This window comes from Babylonia areolata, chromosome 11 (genome assembly GCF_041734735.1).
Source record: "Babylonia areolata isolate BAREFJ2019XMU chromosome 11, ASM4173473v1, whole genome shotgun sequence".
In the NCBI taxonomy this organism is placed as follows: domain Eukaryota; kingdom Metazoa; phylum Mollusca; class Gastropoda; order Neogastropoda; family Buccinidae; genus Babylonia; species Babylonia areolata.
The window spans coordinates 9820288-9843350 of NC_134886.1; the positions used below are offsets into that span (position 1 = coordinate 9820288).

General features: G+C 40.5%; 2 protein-coding genes across 2 annotated transcripts in view; one reads left to right on the forward strand and one right to left on the reverse strand.

Annotated features, from left to right (window-relative positions):
- LOC143287504 (tetratricopeptide repeat protein 36-like) overlaps nt 1-427 on the reverse strand; it is a 5258-nt gene extending 4831 nt beyond the window's left edge. The window contains exon 1 of the mRNA XM_076595536.1: nt 236-427. Coding sequence (XP_076451651.1) covers nt 236-371 — 136 coding nt within the window. The 5' untranslated portion in view covers nt 372-427. The remainder of the gene's footprint in view (nt 1-235) is intronic.
- A 3331-nt stretch (nt 428-3758) lies between these two features.
- Nucleotides 3759-13488, forward strand: LOC143287291 (SUZ RNA-binding domain-containing-like). The gene is made up of 5 exons (XM_076595234.1): nt 3759-3818; nt 5317-5372; nt 6529-6645; nt 10761-10925; nt 12697-13488. The coding sequence occupies exons 1-5, from the start codon at nt 3762-3764 to the stop codon at nt 12794-12796; spliced, it is 495 nt and encodes a 164-aa protein (XP_076451349.1). The 5' UTR covers nt 3759-3761; the 3' UTR covers nt 12797-13488.
- The last annotated feature ends 9575 nt before the right edge of the window (nt 13489-23063 follow it).

A 23063-nucleotide genomic window follows, 5' to 3' on the forward strand; every position in this document is an offset into this window, starting at 1 on the left:
GTGCAAATCTGCAATGCAATATAAATAATAATGTAATGTCAAAGGGTAAAATGGGTAATAAGAATATCATAATACAGTGCAATGCAATATAAATAATAATGTAATGTATCTTTATGAATCTGTTATGGATGTTAAAATATTTGCACCCAAAGCTCAAAAACATACACATATTTAACGAGAGCAAGTGCACAACAAAACCAAAATGCAAAATGAGATAATTTACTCAGTTATTCACCTTCACAAAGCTCTGGCCGCTCAATCTCTTCACTGAAATCGCTGGATGGCAACCCGGGATTAAAAATGCGGCTCAAAATAGCTTTGTCGTGACGGGAAATTTCATGATCACCTTCAGCAGAATGACAGCTTGCCATGTTTACAAGTGGCGAATGTCAGTGTGAAAGTGGCCTTGGCTGGGCAAAGGACTTGTTTCTACCGAAACTGCCCGGAAGCTCCCGAAACCTACCGGAACTTTCCAAAACCATCAGCATTATTTCAGAAACGCCCGGCCGAAACTAAGAGAGTGGATTATTTTCAGCTTTGATTCATTCAGAACTTTTCTATGTTTTCTTTTATAAAAAAAAAAAAAATTCTTCTTCTTCTTCTCGTTCTTCTTTTTCAAATCTTACAGGGTTCAGTGTGGTGGGAGGGTTGCCGTGGGCCGGGGGTCTGGAGGGGGAGGGGGGTTTGAGGGGTTCACTGAGTCTCAGCGAAAAAAACCCAAAAAACACACACAATCAAACAAACAAACAAAAAACACGTTACTTGATAATTTGACATTTTTTCTGAGCTGTCAAATTTCGTCCACTCGAAGATCAGCACGCGCGTGTATCACTGAGGCTGTGCCACGTGAATGTGCCGCCGCGGGGCAGTGTGCACAACTCAGGCTGAAGTCAACTGACCGGCTCACTACCCGTCCGCCGCCACACCGCTGCGGTCAACAATCAAATTCCAGCAGTTCACCACTGACTAGAAAAATTCCTAATACCTGCCAGCGAGACCAGAACCCATTATCAGAACTACATATGAATATCATGACACAGAAAACATTGTAGGATTGAAGAAATGTCAACTGATAACAGCAGTTCAGTCAAGGGTTTTTGCAATTTCATTGTTCTTGCAAAAGAGACCAGTTCAAGAACTCATTCTTTGCAAAAGCAACAGCAGAATAGACGGTAATCAGCTGGAAGAACTGAGGAGTTGTGAGTGCCGGGAGTACTCAGTGACCTGACCGCAGCATTTGACTTTCAGCCAAGGCGGCCATCAAAGTTCCCTGCCATCTTTCGCCACGTGCAACATAACCTACAACCCACTGAGTCTGAGTAACAGCGATTTTACTATGAACTGATCAACAACCTAGCTTTCCCAAGTCTGTAATTGCGGTGACGATGGCCAGATTGGTTCGTGCAATGTATTGGCCACTATTGAGCTCGATGATTGGTCCTCCGGCAGTGAACCTGATCCGGATCCGGACACTCACTGCCGTCGGAACTGAAATCTTTAAAGCATATATTTCGTATAAAGCGTAACTTATACATGTACTTTGAACTGCGTTGATCATGGCAAAACACTGAGCCTGAAGATGTCTGGGTCACTTTCTGTTTTATTTCAACTGATCCGAATGGTTCGTTTTTGGACGAAACGTTTGAATTCTCCGGTCTCAAAACTGTTCAGTGTCACTTTAGGGTTTACTGACCGAATCTTGAGACACCATGAAGGCCAACCTCAGAAGCTGCAACATCGACACTGCTTCCTCAGTGGGAAGACTGATGTGGCCCTTGTAAGAACTCAGTAGAAGCGGCAACCGGGTGCCTAGTGTGCCCCCGGCAGGGCACAAAGACATATATTCGACCGGGCAACTGGGACTCCGCAGAGCAGCTGCCATCCAGGAAAAGAGGAATCGGAGAAAAAGGGCCCATCCTTGCAGGACTCCACTGATCAGTCCATGAATTAAGCGTCTGTGGACGAACTCAGTTGTGCCTAAAAAATCAGATGGTGTTCATTCCCACATATGAGGATCCCGCACATCAGCACATCTGCCTACTCATCCGTCAGGTCGGATACAACGGGGGAATCCATATAAGAAATAGCCTAATCTTGAGAAATTTACATGACACTGGCAATTAACATGCAGTCTCTTCCGATCTGCATGGCATGGTATCAATCAATCAATCAATCAAAAACACTTTATTAATCCACATGGAAATTAAGTTGTGCAATCACAGGCTCATTGTAAACACTGGCATAAAATCATGCGCAACATAAGAAGAGATTAAAACTAGTCAAATAAGAATTCCCAATAGCTGACGATATACTAACCCCCCCACCCCCCACCCCCCGCACTCACATACTCATGTTAAGACAATAGGGTATTGCACAACAATATTAACAAATGAAAACATCCAACAAAAAAAGGGTATAAGATTACTAAAAATGACATGCGCGCACGCACGCACACCCACCCACCCACACACACACCCACACACACACACACACACGTTAAGACCATAAGGTATTGTACAACAATACATAAATAAAAACATCAAGGGAATAAATCGCATATATAAGTAAAATGCACACACACACACACACACACACACACACACACACTCACTCACTCACACACACACAAACAACGTATGCATGCACATAACATATGTCACGCCAATAAGATTAGAACATTAACATTAAGATACATGAAATCCAAGTAAAATAAGAAAATATTTTAAAATCACTTCCGATCACACACACACACAAGCTAGGATTTAAGAAATTCTCGCAAGTTGCGGATTTGACAGTGTGTGGGATACTAGGGAATCTTAAAGACATCAATACAACATGTAGCCATATCAGTCGAGATGATTCAGTGAATCATTTTGCTCTTTACTGGAGGAATGAAATTGGTGCATGTAGTAGATGCTTTTGTTCTATAAAAATGTCAAGACTGCTGAGCCGGCTTCAGAGCCAGCAGAGAAATATCCATCTTGTTTACCACATTGATGCAGACGTGTATGTTTATGCCCTCGTTAAATTTCATCAAGTTGTAGCAATCACAAACTCTCAATTGAAATTGGGCGAAACCATAATATACCACAAAACGAAAGGTGTATGTCCCAAATGTATAACTTGTCAGTGATTGGAGATGGATATTTTGCTACATGAGTGTTGTAAATACAGTCAGTCATTGGTTGTTTTCAGTGTTTACTTGATTCTTTTGTTTGTAATCCTCCGTTTCCCAAAAGGAGTTAAAGGAAATATAATTTGGAAGTGTGTGTGTGTGTGTGTGTGTGTGTGTGTGTGTGTGTGTGTCACCGTGCGTGTGTGTGTGACAGTCAGTCAGGTGTCACTGAGTGACGGTGTGCACGCGCGTACGACACGGTCCCAAGAATACACGAGCACGAATTGTTGTCACCCTTCCCCGTCCAGTTTCCTCTCCGTCTACATGAACTCGTGCAAGTGACGATTCATTCACTGATCTAAAAATACATATTTTAGGTCAGTGCGATTCATTAGATACGGTCAGTCGTCTTGCTTGTTTGTTTGGTTCCGTTCTGGTATTTTGTCGTCCTGAATTTTGCTGTGTCCAGTTCAAGATGTCGTGGTCAACATTTACTGGCAGAGCAGATAACATTTTGCGGGTATAAACAAACTGCATTTTAAACAATTCAAGTGTTCGTTTTATACGTTACTAACAAATCATTCATTTCTGACCTTTTGATAAGTTTCCGATTTAACGACAACTTTCAACCAGTCTGCTCACCGAGATGGCGGAGGATTCTGGAGACGTTCTCGATAGCTGGGAAGATCAGGTGGACAGTGGGGTAAATCGCTGACAGTGTGTTTTGTTGAACCACCATTCATATGATACATGATTGCTTCAATCATTGATTGATTCAGTCGCAATTTTACATCAAAGTTTTCCAAAGTAGCTCATTGTGGCCGCCGATGCGATCACTCAAATCCGACTCGGATGATCACAGTGAACGAAGTTCGCATTTTCCTTTTTTCTTCAACTGGATAAAGTCTAACTTTACACTACAGTCCACTATCTTATTTGTGGTCATTGTTAGAGAGGTTTGAACAGAACTGCATATGGGCAGCATCCTGCCATCTTGTAAACATAGTTTTATAGAACTTCATCAACAAGAAATTGGGCAATGTCAGCTCCGACAGCCCCAACCCTCCTCCCACCACTTCACTCCGACCTCCTGGTTCAACGCTTAATCACTTCCCATTAGAATCATCTAATCACCGTCTAAATTCTAGTGATATATGGAGATGTATATATAACTGTTCCATAATAGTAAATGCATATTTCTTTCTATGATCACTAGATCAGCTGTCCTTTTTACTGGTCACCACTCCGATAGGCCATACGCAAGTTTAATCCAGTGCCTCTCTAGAGATAGGAAGATACTAAGAATTTAGAAAGACCCCTCTGTCAGTATATTTAATTAGCTTTGTGTTATTCATTTGATCAGTATATCATAGCAAAGCACTGGGGAGATGTTGGCAATATTTATTCTATCAATTTATGTAAGAAAATAAATTTGTAAACTAAGTGGTGTAAACCTTCTGTTGGCTGAAGTGAAAACTAAAAAAAATTTCATGAGCATGTGGGGTTATATATATATATATATATATCTATATCTATATATCTATCTATCTATATATATATATATCTGTGTGTGTGTGTGTGCGTGCGTGCGTGTGTGTGATGCACAACTGGAATTGTTTCAATGTTTACATTCAGTTGGTTGCTTAGGTAGGTTCAGTGTATTTTAAAATTATATTTGAAGTTCTATAACTAGATGATTAAATGTACACATGCTGGAATACTGGAGAAAAACATCTTACAAATGGAACTGATTTTTGCTTTTCACCACAAATGAAAATATCTTGGAATGGAGTTTTGTACATTAGATTTTGATTGTTTTGTTTGTTTATTTATTTATAGTCTGTTCATCTAAGATGATGAATATATTAGACTGATTATGAGTAATTAGATTATGAGTAAAGTGTAATCAAACCCTTCAAAAACAGCAACCATGGTCCATCACCTGTTTTTAATTGATACAGTGGACTTTGACCTGACTTGAATTTCATCTCCTGTCCAAGTGAGACTTTAAATAAAAACATGTAAAACCATGAATTATATAAAATGTGTTCACAGGACAGGAATGTCATACCCCTGCCAGAGTCTGCACTAGTGGGTCACGGTTAAGTATGTGTAATTAAATGTGTTTTTTCTATTAAATCTAAAGATTTAATTCAAACATGAGAAAAAAATGTAACATTCATTTGCTTGGCATTGTTCAGGTTCTCGATGAGCGGCTCAAAAAGATGTCTGTTTCAAGTTCTGCAACTCAAGAAAGGTAAGTGAAAAAATAAAGTAAAATGCACAAGTAGTAAGGGAGAGAACAAAAGTTGGCCAGTCTGTATTACATTGAATCTGACTGATTGTTAATAACCTTTTTTTTTTTTTTTTTGCTTTTATTTATGTCATGAAACTGAAACTGAAAATAACAAAATTTATCTGCCCTTCTGATGCTGATTTTCATAGATAATATGGGATTGTCAGGGCCAGCTTACACTTAAGTTTCAACAGAGAATGGATATATTTTATAATTTCCCTCACTTTGTTTTGAAATGTCTAATTTGCCAGATTTGCCTCTGTCACAAGTGGTAAGTGTGCCACACTTGCACTTAATGATTTTGTCTTCATCAGTCAGAATGGGAGGGATGTTTTGACTTTGTTCGTATGATTCATAGTTGATGTACATTTCATTTTTGCCCCGTGTAGAGGGTGTATTAGATACAGACATAAAATATGTTGTGAAAATAATCAAAAGAAGGCTGGGCTTGAACGTAGTTGGAAGTTATAGTCAGCACCTCCCCCACTAACACAACCCAAGTCCCAGTGCACAAATTAACCTCTCTTACCAACCACCACGGCGATGTGGTTAGTGTCATGGACTGACAGCTAGGAGGACGCAAGTTAAGTTCCCGGTGGAGATGGATTTCTTGGGCCTGTGGCCAACTCCAGCCCAGAGTTGTGTGTGCTGTGGCTTAGAATATATGGGGAGACTGGGGCCACACAGTTGAGTGTCATCCACTTTGGGTGTGTTTCTCAAATATCCTGACCAACACTGCACATGTTTGTATCTCTCGGGCGTGGTTAATGCTGGGATATCATTATGCAAGGAAGCATAGATTATTAGATAGGGTACATCCTTGTCATGTATTCTGTAGCCAGTCATGCCCTGTTCTTTCCCAAATCTAAAATGGATCTCCATAGCAACATCATCACCATCCTCTTCCTTCTTCATCATCATTTTTTTTTTTTTTTAAAGTCCCAAATTCAAGATTTTGTAGCCGTTCATGCCCTGTTCTCATGGTGACCTCCGTTTCAATAATGTGTATTGCTGAATCTTGTGGGGAAACAGTAGTGCTTTCACACCCAGCTTTCACATGCACACATAACTCATTGCTTTCACATTGATAACCATGAGGTGTTGTGTTTGCCGCCAGGCCTCAGCCAGTGGTGATGCAGGAGGACACTGGCAGGACGGAGTACAAGCCACAGGTTCGGATCCTGAAGCGAGAGCCCAACAGCAACTCCCACAGTATGCCGGGCAACACTCCCAGGTGAACAGCCTCAGCAGGGACAGAGACTTACAGAGAGTCCAGGGATGGGGCATCAGTTAGTCAGTGGTTTACTGACTGAAAATACAATGATGGGGCATCAGTTTGTCAGTGGTTTACTGACTGAGAGTACAGTGATGGGGCATCAGTTAGTGGTTTACTGATTGAGAGTACAGTGATGGGGCATCAGTTAGTGGTTTACTGACTGAGAGTACAGTGATGGGGTATCAGTTAGTGGTTTACTGACTGAGAGTACAGTGATGGGGCATCAATTAGTCAGTGGTTTACTGACTGAGTACAGTTATGGGGCATCAGTTAGTGGTTTACTGACTGAGAGTACAGTGATGGGGCATCAGTTAGTGGCTTACTGACTGAGAGTACAGTGATGGGGCATCAGTCAGTGGTTTACTGACTGAGAGAACAGTGATGGGGCATCAGTTAGTCAGTGGTTTACTGACTGAGAGTACAGTTATGGGGCATCAGTTTTGGCTTACTGACTGAGAGTACAGTGATGGGGCATCAGTCAGTGGTTTACTGATTGAGTACAGTGATGGGGCATCAGTTAGTGGTTTACTGATTGAGTACAGTGATGGGGCATCAGTTAGTCAGTGGTTTACTGACTGAGAGAACATTGATGGGGCATCACTTAGACAGTTGTTTACTGACTGAGTACAGTGATGGGGCATCAGTTAGTGGTTTACTGATTGAGTACAGTGATGGGGCATCAGTTAGTCAGTGGTTTACTGACTGAGAGAACATTGATGGGGCATCACTTAGACAGTTGTTTACTGACTGAGTACAGTGATGGGGCATCAGTTAGTCAGTGGTTTACTGACTAAGAGTACAGTGATGGGGCATCAGTTAGTCAGTGGTTTACTGACTGAGAGTACAGTGATGGGGCATCAGTTAGTCAGTGGTTTACTGACTGAGAGTACAGTGATGGGGCATCAGTTAGTCAGTGGTTTACTGATTGAGAGTACAGTGATGGGGCATCAGTTAGTGGTTTACTGACTGAGAGTACAGTGATGGGGCATCAGTTAGTGGTTTACTGACTGAGAGTACAGTGATGGGGTATCAGTTAGTGGTTTACTGACTGAGAGTACAGTGATGGGGCATCAGTTAGTGGTTTACTGACTGAGAGTACAGTGATGGGGCATCAGTCAGTCAGTGGTTTACTGATTGAGAGTACAGTGATGGGGCATCAGTTAGTGGTTTACTGACTGAGAGTACAGTGATGGGGCATCAGTTAGTGGTTTACTGACTGAGAGTACAGTGATGGGGCATCAGTTAGACAGTGGTTTACTGACTGAGAGTACAGTGATGGGGCATCAGTTAGTGGCTTACTGACTGAGAGTACAGTGATGGGGCATCAGTCAGTGGTTTACTGATTGAGTACAGTGATGGGGCATCAGTTAGTCAGTTGTTTACTGACTGAGAGTACAGTGATGGGGCATCACTTAGACAGTGGTTTACTGACTGAGAGTACAGTGATGGGGCATCAGTTAGTGGTTTACTGACTGAGAGTACAGTGATGGGGCATCAGTTAGTCAGTGGTTTACTGACTGAGAGAACAGTGATGGGGCATCACTTAGACAGTGGTTTACTGAGTGCAGTGATGGGGCATCAGTTAGTCTGGTTTACTGACTGAGAGAACAGTGATGGGGCATCAGTTAGTCTGTTGTTTACTGACTGAGAGAACAGTGATGGGGCATCAGTTAGACAGTGGTTTACTGAGTACAGTGATGGTGCATCAGTTAGTTAGTGCTTTACTGAGTACAGTGATGGGGCATCAGTTAGTCAGTGGTTTACTGACTAAGAGTACAGTGATGGGGCATCAGTTAGTCAGTGGTTTACTGAGTACAGTGATGGGGCATCAGTTAGTGGTTTACTGAGTACAGTGATGGGACATCAGTTAGTGGTTTACTGAGTACAGTGATGGGACATCAGTTAGTGGTTTACTGAGTACAGTGATGGGACATCAGTTAGTGGACATCAGTCAGTCAGTGGTCAGAGCCAGACTAGCATGATGCCTTGGTAGAATTACTAGATTGACCTCTTTCTTATCAGCTGGGCTATGTCATCTCTGTGTGTGTGCACGTGTGTGTGTGTGTTGATTGTGTGCTGATGCTGAACCAAACTGTGCACACACACACACACACACACACACATGCACGCACACACACACACACACACACACACACACACACACATTCACACACTTGATACATGTGGCACAGATTACTTTGTAATTAAAGATGCCCCCCATGAGGAAAACGTGGAAAAAATATTAATTGTCGAAACTGCTATAGTGTTCCGTTGTCCGGAATGCTACCTTACGTCAGGAACGCTATAGCGTTCCATCGTTGGAAGTGAGTTAATCTTGATACCAAGTCGTGCCTTCTTTGTGTGGCTACTGGACCATTGACCTGTTGTCTTTTTAATGTGTGTGATGTAAAGGGTTGTAAAGACTAGTCTTTTTAATGTGTGTGTTGTGAAGGGTTGTAAAGACGTCTTTTTGATGTGTGTGAATCTATGATGTGAAGGGTTGTAAAGACGATTCTTTTTAATGTGTGTGTGTGTGTGTTGTGAAGGGTTGTAAAGACGATTCTTTTTAATGTGTGTTTGTGTGTGTGTGTGTGTGTGTGTGTGTTGTGAATGGTTGTAAAGACAATTCTTTTTAATATGTGTGTGTGTGTGTGTGTGTTGTGAAGGGTTGTAAAGACGATTCTTTTTAATGTGTGTGTGTGTGTGTGTGTGTGTGTGTGTGTGTGTGTGTGTGTGTGTGTGTTGTGAATGGTTGTAAAGTCGAGTCTTTTTGACATGTGTGTTGTGAAGTGTTGTAAAGATGAGTCTTTTTAATGTGTGTGATGTGAAGGGTTGTAAAGACAAGTCTTTTTAATGTGTGTGATGTTAAGAGTTGTAAAGACAAGTCTTTTTAATGTGTGTGATGTGAAGTTTTATCTTCAGTTTAACTTCCATTCACTATAAGTGTTTTTAGACGGTGTGTTGTGAAGTGTCGTCTTTTTAATGTGTGTGTTGTGAAGTGTCATCTGTTTAATGTGTGTTGTGAAGTGTCGTCTTTTTAATGTGTCTGTTGTGATGTGTCGTCTTTTTAATGTGTGTGTTGTGATGTGTCGTCTTTTTAATGTGTGTTGTGAAGTGTCGTCTTTGTAATGTGTGTGTCGTGAAGGGTTGTAAAGACGATTCATTTTAATGTGTGTGATGTGAAGGGTTGTGAAGTCTTTTTATGATGTGCGTGTTTGTTGTGAAGGGTTGTAAACAGTAAAGACAAGTCTTTTTAATGTGTGTGTTGTGAAGGGTTGTGAAGACGATTCTTTTTAATGTGTGTGATGTGAAGGGTTGTGAAGACGATTCTTTTTAATGTGTGTGTTGTGAAGGGTTGTGAAGACGATTCTTTTTAATGTGTGTGTTGTGAAGGGTTGTGAAGACCATTCTTTTTAATGTGTGTGATGTGAAGGGTTGTGAAGACCATTCTTTTTAATGTGTGTGATGTGAAGGGTTGTGAAGACCATTCTTTTTAATGTGTGTGATGTGAAGGGTTGTGAAGACCATTCTTTTTAATGTGTGTGATGTGAAGGGTTGTGAAGACGAGTCTTTTTAATGTGTGTGTTGTGAAGGGTTGTGAAGACGAGTCTTTTTAATGTGTGTGTTGTGAAGGGTTGTGAAGACGATTCTTTTTAATGTGTGTGTTGTGAAGGGTTGTGAAGACGAGTCTTTTTAATGTGTGCGTTGTGAAGGGTTGTGAAGACAAGTCTTTTTAGTGTGTGGGTTGTGAAGGGTTGTGAAGACGAGTCTTTTTAATGTGTGTGTTGTGAAGGGTTGTGAAGACGAGTCTTTTTAATGTGTGTGTTGTGAAGGGTTGTGAAGACGATTCTTTTTAATGTGTGTGTTGTGAAGGGTTGTGAAGACGATTCTTTTTAATGTGTGTGATGTGAAGGGTTGTGAAGACAATTCTTTTTAATGTGTGTGTTGTGAAGGGTTGTGAAGACGATTCTTTTTAATGTGTGTGATGTGAAGGGTTGTGAAGACGAGTCTTTTTAATGTGTGTGTTGTGAAGGGTTGTGAAGACCATTCTTTTTAATGTGTGTGTTGTGAAGGGTTGTGAAGACGAAGAAACCAATGAAAACCCTGGAGCAGCGGGAAGCGGAGTATGCCGAGGCCAGGATGAGGATTTTTGGGTCGGCAGAGGCCAGCGAACCAGAGTCTGACGCCAACAGCAGCGGTGGTCCTGTCACTGCTGTCAACTGTACTGTGTCAGACAGGTAAATGCAGAATGCTTGGATGAAAATGGGATGTTACAGAGATTTTTTTGTTGTTGAAATGGTGGGGGGATGGGGGAGGGGGACGGTGGGGGGTTGGAGGGGGTAATCACTAATGCGATATTACATGAAAAATAATGGGTAACTACTGAAAAGTGTGGATGAAACTGTGATGTTACAGATCTGTGAAAGATAACGGGTTACTTTTGTCGTAGTTTTGAAAAGCGTGGATGGAATTTGATGTTTGAGATCGATAAAAGATAGCAGTCAAGTATACAGAAAAGTTTTTTGGGGAAAAAAAAGTGATTTTACAACATGCATCAAAGTGGATTTTTCTGCGGAATTATTCCATGGACAACCTTTTATTTTTTGCCCTTGGTTATTTTGCATGTGCTTAATGCATAGTGCAGTCAGGACTTCGATTTATCTTGGACTTTGATTCATCTTCTGATCCAAAAGACTGACATCCAGACCACCACTCAAGGCCTAGTGTAGGGGGGAGAGTAAAAATCCCAGTCAATATATGAGGTTCAAACACATGGACACTCGCTTCCCAAATCGGTTTATTGCCACAAGACAACGGCTTCATTCGCATTTCTGCATAATTGCTATTTCAAGGGCATTTGCATTGTTGCTCTAAGGGTCTCTGTGGCCTTCCCAGTGAGAGAAGACTGAACAACATGCTGGATGTTACATTCATGGCCTGGGAGATCTTTTCCCACCCCTTTTTGAGGCAAAACTGTGGCAGTATGTGTGTGCGAGTGTACATGTGTGAATGTTTGCCACTCAGGCTGGTGCAAGTGTGTGCATAGGGGGGCAGTTGTGTATGTTTGTGAGTGTGTGGATTGTGGGAGCTATGTAGTGAATGTAGCTGCACAAATGCATTCATGTGCTAGGCTTCAGAAAGTCCAGAACCATGCTGCTCATCATGTCTTTCATTCCTCTTAATTTGATAACGTCTCTCCTCTCCTTCATGTTTTACACTGGCTGCCAGTTCAAGAAAGATTTATTTACAATTCGTCTCTCTTTGTTTCAAGTCCATTGAGGCTACTGGTCCACAGTATCTGTTTGATCTCATTCATCCTTACATACCCTCATGCCAACTCTGCTCTTCTTCTGACGACCTTCTGCTTAGGATCCCCCCTGTTCGAACCAAAACATATGGCCAACACAGTTTTTCATACCAAGCCCCCATTCTTCGGAATCGGCTTCCTCGGCCTCTCTGTCACTCATCTTCGCTGCAATCTTTCAAATCCAGTCTGAAGACCCACCTTTCCCCCTCCTGAATAATTTTCAACAGCTCATCCTTTTCCAGTGTGAACGAAAATGACTATTAGTGAGTGAGTGAGTTTGATAGTTTCAGAAATTGTTGATTGTGTACTATTTATGGTTGTGTGTGTTTGTGCGTGTGACCCGTATGCTTGTGTGTGTATTGTGGGTGTGTCTGGGGGGGAGGTGGTGGGGGGGTTGGAGTGGGGTGGGGGGCTGGTGGGGGAATGAAGGATTTTTGATAATGTTTAGTATCTTGTGTTCAATTTTTCCATTTTGATATTTATGTATGTTCTATTTGTAAACGCCTAGGGCTCATTTTCAAGATCAGGCGTAAATGTTCATAATGATAATAATGTGCTCTGTTTGTGAATTGATGTTTTGTGTGTGTAAGTACGCGTATGTTTGTGCATGGGCATGTTTTAGTGTGTGTGTGTGTGTGTGTGCATGCGCATGTGTGATACAGTCAGGTGACGCTTTATTTTGGTGTTTGTTTTATCTACAGACAGTACAAAGTGAATAAAGCGGAGGCCAAGACAGACAACAGCATCATTCGACAGCCGCTTGGTCCAGACGGGTCAAAAGGATTTCACTCCAACAGATAACACCAGTACAGGCTGGAGGCGATCACTTTGTCAGTGATAACTTTCTGTATTTTTCATCATGTACAATTCATCCTTATGGTTATAACTAAGTTCATGATAATCAATGATAACTATTTTTTCCCTCCCACCTCCCTCTCCTTTGATTGTAATAGGTTAATGATCGTGTATCAGTTCTGTGTCATTGATTAACTATTGCGTAAGTTTCTGAAAATGACTCTTCCCCCCCCCCCTTCCCAGTTTCTTTAGCATGTTATTACTTTCTTTTAAAAAAAAAACTTTTCTTATTATTTTAAACTTGGCTGTTTGCTGAATGTACATGATTTAATAGTGAGTTTTAATTTGAGTAGTTCATACTAAATTCATTTCATGTGTTTGATTGATTCATCAGTATTGTTGATCAAGTCAGGAGGAAAGGAACAGTGTTTTGTGGATAGGTTATAGGTTATGAATTTTAATGCGAGTTGTTATTGTGTTTTTGTGCACATTGATTTTAATACAGTTGGTAATTATGTTTTTGTGCACCTTTACAGATTAAAATCATGGAGTCAAATAAAAGGATGGAAAAAATACACAGTGTAAAGTACAAGGGATAAACATCAACTTTGGAAGTGATGACAGACTGAATATAAGATTGGGCCAGAAGTAGTACAATGTTGATTGTTATGCTGAAAAAAAAAATGAAAAAAAAGAAAAGAGAAAGAAAAGATGTTTTTGCATCAAACATGATAAACAAAATGATCAGACCTAATTGAAGTAGATAAATCTGTTGTGATCTGTGACAATTAACCAGTGCAGTCAGACTATGAAATATCAGGATTGTTGAATCGTAAAATCTGCCATACCTTTATTACACCTCCTTATTAACGTTTGCCACTTGCACAGGTTTTAATTTCACTTTGCACAGCTGTAGTCACTGTTCATTATTTGCATCATTGTGAGTTTAAAATACCTGTTCAGAATCCTGTAAACCTGTGAGATGTACTTAATTGATATACTGTGTTCTGTTTTCTTTCTTTTCTTTTTTTTCTTTAAAAAAAAAAAAAAATTTGTGGGGTTTTTTGGGTTTTTTTCTTCTTCTGTACATTATCAGCCATTGAAATTTTGGAGGTGAAGGTGCAGCAAGGTGTGATTCAGAATTTTTCAAGAATGAACTTGGAAACTGCAAGAACGAAGACTTTGCCTAAAATGTTCTGTTCAGACTGTGTGCATGTGCACAGACACACACATGGATGCACAGGTGCTGACTGAATTTCGCTCTCTCTAAATTGTATGAGTCTGTGTACCCTAATGCACGTCTCATTCCAGACTCATGCAGCTTCTTTCGGTCGGCCTGAATCCATTTCCCCAATCTTATGGCCGTGAGTGATCAGTTTGGCTGTAATAATGATAAATGGTCTCCCCTCCCTTCAGAAGGTGGGGAAAGGCAGTGCAGAGAGTGCTCCAGCAATCGTAAATGTTCTCCCCTTTCTTCAGACGGAGAAGAGGGGGGAACATGTCAAAGAGTGCTCCAATAATGATGAATGGTCTCCCCTTTCTTTTAAAAGAGAAGAGGGGGCAGACAGTGCGAAGAGTGCTCGAGTAGTGGTGAATGGTTTGGCCTTTCTTTTAAAAATAGAGGGGTGGGACAGTGTGAAGAGTGCTTGAGTAGTGGTGAATGGTTTGGCCTTTCTTTTAAAAATAGAGGGGTGGGACAGTGCGAAGAGTGCTCTAATAATGATGAATGGTTTGGCCTTTCTTTTAAAAATAGAGGGGTGGGACAGTGTGAAGAGTGCTTGAGTAGTGGTGAATGGTTTGGCCTTTCTTTTAAAAATAGAGGGGTGGGACAGTGCGAAGAGTGCTCGAGTAGTGGTGAATGGTTTGGCCTTTCTTTTAAAAATAGAGGGGTGGGACAGTGTGAAGAGTGCTCGAGTAGTGGTGAATGGTTTGGCCTTTCTTTTAAAAATAGAGGGGTGGGACAGTGCGAAGAGTGCTCTAATAATGATGAATGATCTCCCCTTTTAAAAAAAGAGGGGGAGGACAGTGCGAAGAGAGCTCCAGTAATAATGAATGGTCTCCCCTTTTGAAAAAAAAAAAGGGGGGGGGACAGTGCAAAGAGAGCTCGAGTAGTGATGAATGGTCTCCCCTTTCTTTTAAAAAAAAAGAGGGGGAGGACAGTGCGAAGACAGCTCCAATAATGATGAATGGTCTCCCCTTTCTTTTAAAAAAAAAAGAGGGGGAGGACAGTGCGAAGACAGCTCCAATAATGATGAATGGTCTCCCCTTTCTTTTAAAAAAAAAAGAGGGGGAGGACAGTGCGAAGACAGCTCCAATAATGATGAATGGTCTCCCCTTTCTTTTGGAAAAAAAAAAAGGGGGGGGGGGACAGTGCGAAGAGAGCTCGAGTAGTGATGAATGGTCTCCCCTTTCTTTTAAAAAAAAAGAGGGGGAGGACAGTGCGAAGACAGCTCCAATAATGATGAATGATCTCCCCTTTCTTTTAAAAAAAGAGGGGGAGGACTGTGAAGAGTGCTCTAATAATGATGAATGATCTCCCTTTTAAAAAAAAAAAAAAAAAGAGGGAACACAGTGTGAAGAGTGCTCTAATAATGATGAATGGTCTCCCCTTTCTTTTTAAAAAAGAGGGAGAGGACAATGTGAAGAGTGCTTATGTAGTGATGAATGGTCTCCCCTTTCTTTTAAAAAAAAGAGGGAGAGGACAGTATGATGAGTGCTCCGATAATGATGAATGGTCTCCCCTTTCTTTTAAGAAAGGATGGGGAGGACAGTGCGAAGAGATCTCCAATAATATTGAATGGTCTCCCCTTTCTTTTTAAAAAAAAAAGAGGGGAGGTGGGGGGGACAGTGCGAAGAGAGCTCGAGTACTGATGAATGGTCTCCCCTTTCTTTTAAAAAAAGAGGGGGAGGACAGTGCGAAGACGGCTCCAATAATGATGAATGGTCTCCCCTTTCTTTAAAAAAAAAAAAAAAAGGGGGGGGGGGAGGGCAGTGCGAAGAGTGCTCCGATAATGATGAATGTTCCTCCCTTTCTTCAACAGGAGGAAGAAGACAGTTCAGAGAGTGCTCAAATGATCATGGGATTGTCTCCCCTTTCTTTGAAAAGAGGGGGAGGGGGGGGTAAGATGTGGCGAAGAGGCACTAATTCAGGTAGAGGGGAGGTGTGTGTCTGTGTGCATGTGAGGCCTCTGCACTGTGGTCCTGCACGAGCTGAGTACAGACAAGTGAATGTTTGGTTTGTGAGATGAATCTGTTGGATAATCAGTAGTGCGTAGTTCTTATATCTCATTGTGAATTATTGTTTGTGATAAATAATGACCTGTTTGCGAAATTTAACAGGGCTACTATTATCTAATGAGAGTTTTGCTTCTCGAAACACAAAGTGAAGGGTTGGTTTGGGAGCTTGTACTTGTACCACTTTATAAAACAAAACAAACACAAAAATAGTCTTGGGTTTTTGGAAAATACCGTGAACTTGTCTTCAGAATTGTGTGGGTTATCGCTTTTCAGTGTCCAGAGTTTTTTAACTGGTGTGTTTTAAATGTGAACTTCTTTAGTGCCTATAGCCATTTATAAAAACAACAACAAAAAAACAAAAAAAACAACAACACGACAATAACTTGTGTCTGATGCTTGATGGATGCATGCTTACAACTTCTGTGGTTGCTTTCATGCTAGTCATTGTTCTTCGTCTGTCCAGATCATGTCGTTGCTCATTATTCAGCTTGTAAATTCATTATTGGAAAATATCTGACGGAATGGGGATTCATGGACAAAAAGAAAAAAAGAAGAAAAAGTGCAGAGCATAGGTGATGTAGAAAGGTGAACGCTGACAGCCCAAGTCATCAAGTGGGATTGACATATGTGCACATGCTTCTGGCTGGCTCATTTTTCCGTTTCCATACATATGTTTTGAGCAAGTTTTGTTATTTCTCATTCATTTCTAAAAGAATTGTAAAATTATAAAATTTATAAATTAAACATTGAACACTGGAGTCGACTGTGCAAAAAGGTTTTTCTTGTTTTTTTTTTAGGAAGGGGGAGTGGTAGGGGTGTATGTGTGCGTGTACCTTTTGTGATATTGTGAATATATCAAATGTAAAAATGGTTGATTTTGTTCAAAGGGAAACCCGTCTTTTTGTCTCCTATCCCTTCAAAGCAAGTGTGTGCACAGAATGAAATCAGGTGTCTCAGTGTCTGTTAGAGGTCTCTTTGGCAGAATAGGTTAGGGGTTGGATTTCTGATTAGTGTTCGCCAGTGATCAGGGTTCAACTTGGAGGCCCTGTTTCGGCATTGGTGTTGTGTCCATGTGAAAGGCGCTTCAGTCTGATTTTCCTCACTCCAGCCTGGTGTGAAAGGGGTACCTGACGTCAATCGGGGAAAGTTTGAAGGATGGAAAGAGAGGATTTGTGTCCGCTTTTCTGAGCTGCGCCCTTGAGACAGTGAAGATGAAATCACTGTCCTGATGGCTGTTGGACCTTCTCACCTTCGCACTTGCCTTTGTATCAGGACACCGTTAATAGCTGTTCATGAGTTCACTTCCTTTTTAAGTTCTTTTACCATGAGTCAAGTATCATGTTATATGATTTCACAGATGAGATGCCTTTAGTCAGGTACAAGATTAAAAGTCAATCAAGCAAAACTGTTTTGCTTTGTTGGATGTAATGCTTTGTTCGCAGTCCATGATGCATACTGTTTTCAAACAGGCATGACAGATTTTTGGCTGTTGTGGGTAATTAGAATGACCGTAACAGAAACACAGTGAGCATCGTTCCCATTTTCGGCACTCAGTTTTCAGTTCAACAAACTCTTTGTTTATGAAGGTGAGCAGGTTTCCTTTTTTTTCTCTCTCTAAGTTGGTAGGAATTACCCAGGAGCTGTGAAGTCATTTCTTGTTTTAAAAGTATATTTACTTATCTTCTCATTTCTTGTTTTAACAGACTTACTGTTCGGTTACTATATGGGATTTTTTTTTTTCAACTTCCAGTAAAAAAAAAAAATTGTTTTCACAGACTTAGGGTCTGGTTACTAAGAATACAGGAATATGAGTGCTGGAATAAGGCGTTAAAACAGGGTGTGGGTGTGTGAGTGGTATTGTGTATGAGTGTGTGCATGTTAGTGTGTCCCATTGCAGCATCTGGAAGTAATAGCCACTAACGTAATCATGTTCTGAAGAAAAAAGAAAAAAAAAAGTCAACAAAATATACAACAACATTGTTGATTGCTGCTGCTCACCATGTGTTCATTGAAAATCATGTATACATTAACATGTTCAGACCAAGTGGGATTTTTTTTTGTGCGTGGTGATAACTGTATTCATCTTATCAGTCATGCTCCACCCCCACTGACCCACTTCTTACCCCACCTCATCTCCACCATTACGTCATGTGCCCTTTGTTGTACAGTTGAACAAAGAATGGTGGCACTGGAATACTAACCGCTAATTTGTTGTTCATTTATTGATGTTCATATTTATTTATCCATCCATCAATTGACATGCTGGGATATTGAGGAGGGGAGGTCGGGGAAAGTTTTAGTTAACTGTTTTCCAGTGTACCTGAAAACTGCCAACTTGTGACTTCTCTGTTGGGGGGATGAATAGTGCAGACAAACCTGCCATCTAGATTTGTCTGTATTTCTTCTGGGAAACTTACGTAAATGTCATGGTGTTTTGAAAATATGAAAAAATATGTTGCTGTTCTGGGGAAAATCCCCCAACAAATCGCATGCAGTTGATTTCTTTAGAAGATCACAATGCCAGTTTAGACGCACATGCGTCAGCGTTCTTTCAGAAATTTAGAAAGGCCATGAAATGAATCCCCCCAAACCAACCTTTGAAGAGGAAAGTGTGTGAGAACTGCACTGAAAAGACATCAGGCAGTGAAGGGGTGGACGCTTGCAGAGCTTTCCTTTTGGAAAGAAATCCTCCTGAGCGTCTTCCTTTGCTGTGCAGTGAGCTCAGAGCTACAAGAAACAGCATTCCCAGAGGTGGGATTGTGATGTGATCTCACTGGTGATTTGGGTTGGTTTGGAATTTTAGGAGGCTTTAGTCAGAAACTGATACGGGCATTTCTGATACGGACTAGGAGTTTGTAAGAGAAAAATAAGTTTTGATCTTTTCTTCATTCTCCCCCCCCTTTTTTTTTTTTTTTTATCTTGGGGGGAAATGAATGACTGCTACAAACTGTTGTGAGTTTAGTGACTCTTCTTTATTAAGCCACTGTGGATTTTTTTTTTTCTCCTTTTTAACCATGTATGTTTATTAGATGTAATTCAAGGCAAACGTTGTTTTTTTTCAAGATGGTGAGGAGTTCATCATTCTATATTTTTGTCTTTCTGTTGAAGTGTGTATGTTAAATAAGTGAGTTTTGAGGGGAAAGGTGTTTTCTCGTTGATTACGCTTGTCAGGATTTATTCATTTTGTCTTTTTCTTTTGACTTTGTATGTGTATTTAAGTAAAATTTGGTGTAGAGGTTGTTTTTTTCTTTTTCTTAAATGAAACTTGTGGTGATTTGTTCCTTTTTTTTTTCTTTTCAACCATGTATGTTGGTTATAATTTTTTTTTTTATATATATAAAGCTAGTGAGGATTTGTTTTGTTTTTCTTCTTCTTTCAAACTGCTTACATTGAATTGCAGCTAGACATTTGAATGTAATTTGAGTGAAAAGTTTTTTTTTCTTGAATTGAGCTAGAGAGGATTTGTTCGAACCATGGTCATTAGCATGCGGCCAGACATTTGAATGTAATTTGAGTGAAAAGGTTTTTTTTCTTGAATTGAGCTAGAGAGGATTTGTTCGAACCGTGGGCATTAGCATGCAGCTGTGCATCTGAATGCTAATGATGATTTGTTCATCTTTTTTTTCTTTCGAAACATGTATGCTCATCAAATGGAATTTAAGGCGAAAGTTTATTTCTTTTATTAGGTTAGTGAGGATATTTTTTTCTAATTAATTGACACACTGATGTTGTACATTGTTTCGAGAAAAGCAAAACAGAGTGAAGCTGTTTTTATTTGTGTGTGTGTGTGTGTGTGTGTGTGTGTGTGTGTGTGGTGTTTGAGATCATTGACTCACTTTGTTGAGACATTTTGCACTATGTTGTTCTGTGATAATCCCATACAGTTTGGGCGTACATGCCATGTGTAATGTGTGTGTGTGTGTGTGTGTGTGTGTGTGTTATCTTTGTGTATACTCTTAGTTTGGTTTGGGTACCAGCCTGATGGATAGGAGGAATGATTGACAATGGCATCTTGTTACCCTGAAGTTGTGTGATAGTTTATTTCATCTACGTTTTGAAAAGTTTTCAGCTTGATGGATTGAATGCAGCTTCAATCACCATGGAGTCCCAGTCCTGCGCACGTCTGTAACAGAACTGGGGAAAAAATTTTGTGTTTGAACAATTTTAAAATTCTGTTTGTTTTTCAGAACTTTCTAAACTGATACTCATAAGTACTCATAAGTATTTGACTCCTTTTTGTTCTTCCCTCCACAAAAAAAAAAAAAAAGTTAAAGAAAGATTCTTACTGAAACTTTTTGTTATATATAAATGAAAGCAAAAGTGACAGTCACAAGATAGTTCTCCTCAGATGTGCATTTTTTTTAGCATTGATATTAACTCTCACCTGTGTGTATGTGGGTGGAGAGATTCAGATATGAAATAAGCAGATGTACTGCCACCTGGATAGATACATTACAAGCAGACATTTGTGGCAGTGTATATAGATGATGATCATGACTGAACTCAGCATCCCAGTGGGACTTCATTGTTTGCAGTATGTTTTTCCTTGTTGTTTAACCCCTCAACTGCTGAACTTGGGTGAAATGAGGTCAGTGTGGCGTACAGTTTGGAGTTCGTTCAGTCCTTTCCATGTACTCTTAGTAAATTTGTCGTTGCTGTACCAAAGTAATTGCAGTCACAAGAGTGAGAATTCCAGTTCAAGAATGGTGACTGAAAACCTGACCTGTAAGATCTGTTTCACTCTCAGTGAGATGAGGTGAGGTGAGGTGACAGCCCTTCACTGAGGAGCGTACTTGTCGGCAGCAGTGAAGAGGTTAAGGGAGGGAGTATTTGACCAGTGACTATGTTTTGACGTTCCCCGGCATTTTGTGTGAGCTGTGTGGAGTGGGAGTGGGAGTTTATTGCTGCTGTGATGTCAAGTCAAGTTCTGTTGTTGTGTCCTCTGTGCTGGACTTTCTAGTCTGTCGCAAACTGAAAATCTTTTTGCTCTCTGTCTGTCTCTGTGTTTTGTCTCTTTCTTTGCCCCTGTCTGTCTCTGTCTCTCCCTCTCCTTGTCTCTCTCTCTCATTTGATTGAGTGATATGGTTACTTATACAGTACCTATCCTCGGTCGGAGACCAAGCTCTGAGTGCTTTACAAACACAGGGTCATTTGCAACAGCAGGCTGCCTGCCTGGGTAGAGCCGACTGGTGGCTGCCACTGGGCGCTCATCATTCGTTTCCTGTGTCATTCAGTCAGGTTTCTCCTCTTCCTTTCTCCTCCTGGCTCTCTCCACCCCCAGCCCCCTCCCCTCTCTCTCCCCATCCCCGCCCCCCCACTCTCTCTCCCTATTCCTCCCCATCTCTCTCTCTCCACCCCCCCTTCTCTCTCCCTACCTCCCCTGGCCCCCTCATCTCTCTCTTCTTATTCCTCTCTCCCCTGTCTCTTCCTCTCTTTCTCTCTCTCTCTGTGTGTTCCACTGTCACTCTCTGTTCCACTCTTCCCCCCCCCCCCTCTCTCTCTCTTGGTATTTTGATCATAGTTGATGTGCATGTTTTACTTTATGTACGCATGTGTTTGACTAGTGTGTCTGAATATCATGTATGTACTTCAGCAACCCTTTGTTTTGGGGGGAATGTTTTTATTTTTTCTCGGCCCTAAAGGGCGAAGGGCTGGATGGAAGAAAAAATAAAAGTAAAAGAAAAAGAAATAAAGCATATGCATGCTTATTCCACTTCCCTTATTAAAAAAAAAAGAAAGAAAGAAAGAAAAAAAAGAAAGAATTCATTCATTTTTTTGTTTGTTCTTTTTCCCTCCCTCCCTCCCTCTGTGCTGTCTTTTTGTCTGTTGTGTGCATGATGATTCAATCACCTGTAAAAAAACAAACAAACAAACAAAAAATGGGGCATTCTTCTGAAGGTCACAATATGTGTGTGTAGTATGATTTTCAAGATAAAAATTCTGATTGAAAAAACAAAAACAAAACATTTTTTTTTCATACAAAGGAGGAGAGGTGGAGATAGGTGGAGGTGGGAGGGGTGGGGGGTGGAGGGGGAATCGCTTGAGCAGATAAAACAATGACCTAACAGATATCAGTTCTAAAAGTTGTATTTGGTGTTTTCCAACTTTTCTCCATCATGAAAACAGCCCGGTCTGTGTTGTCCTAAGTTTGCTGTAAGAGGATTTTTTTTTTTTTTTTTTTTTTGTGGGGTTTTTATTTGCTTGTTTTATATCCATTGTTTTTCTTCTCTGTATCTTTGATTTTGTTTCTGTTTTTACTGCATTTGCTTATCTGTTCATGTGCTTGTTTATCATTCTTATCATTTTTAGGCTGATGTGTTGTAGGTGCCTGTGGTAGGGCTATGTCTTGTTTCATTTTATGCAGATGTGTTTCAGGTAGCTATGGTAGGTAGTGTCTCAAGTTATGTATAGGTCAAGTGTCTACTCCTCCTGTTTTTCTTTAATCTGTTTTAGTGCAGATGTAGTGTTGTGTATGTAAATCAGTTCGCATGATTAGACACCTTGAAATTGAAAACTTAATTAAGGAAAAAGAAAAAAAAAAAGAATTGTCTTTCTTTTGCACAAATTTAAAGGGTATCTGCTTTCAGCCAATTATGTATTTATTTATTTATTTATTAATATTATTATTATTTTTTATATATAAAAGGAAAGCTGAAACATGTGGTGTGTTGAAGTGAACATAAGCTGTCAGCTATAATCACCTTTGTTCTTGTAATGAGCTCGGTCAAACGTTCAGGTGGAGAGGCTTTTAAATTGTCCATCTTTCTTGTGTCCTGGAAAAGAAAGCATAAGGCAATTTTGCTGGGTGCCAGCTGATATCAAACTTGTCCTTTACATTATATTTCCTGATGGGGTTTTTTTTTCTTCTTCCCTTGAAAGGTTTTGTGTTTTTTGTGGCAACTCTGACAAAAGTTTTTTTGTGCCCTGATTTGGTTTAACTGATGTCTTTTGTTTGTTGTATTTCTCTCTTTTTGTTGTTGTTGTCACAACAAATTTCTCTGTGTGAAATTTGGGCTGCTCTCCCCAGGGAGAGCGC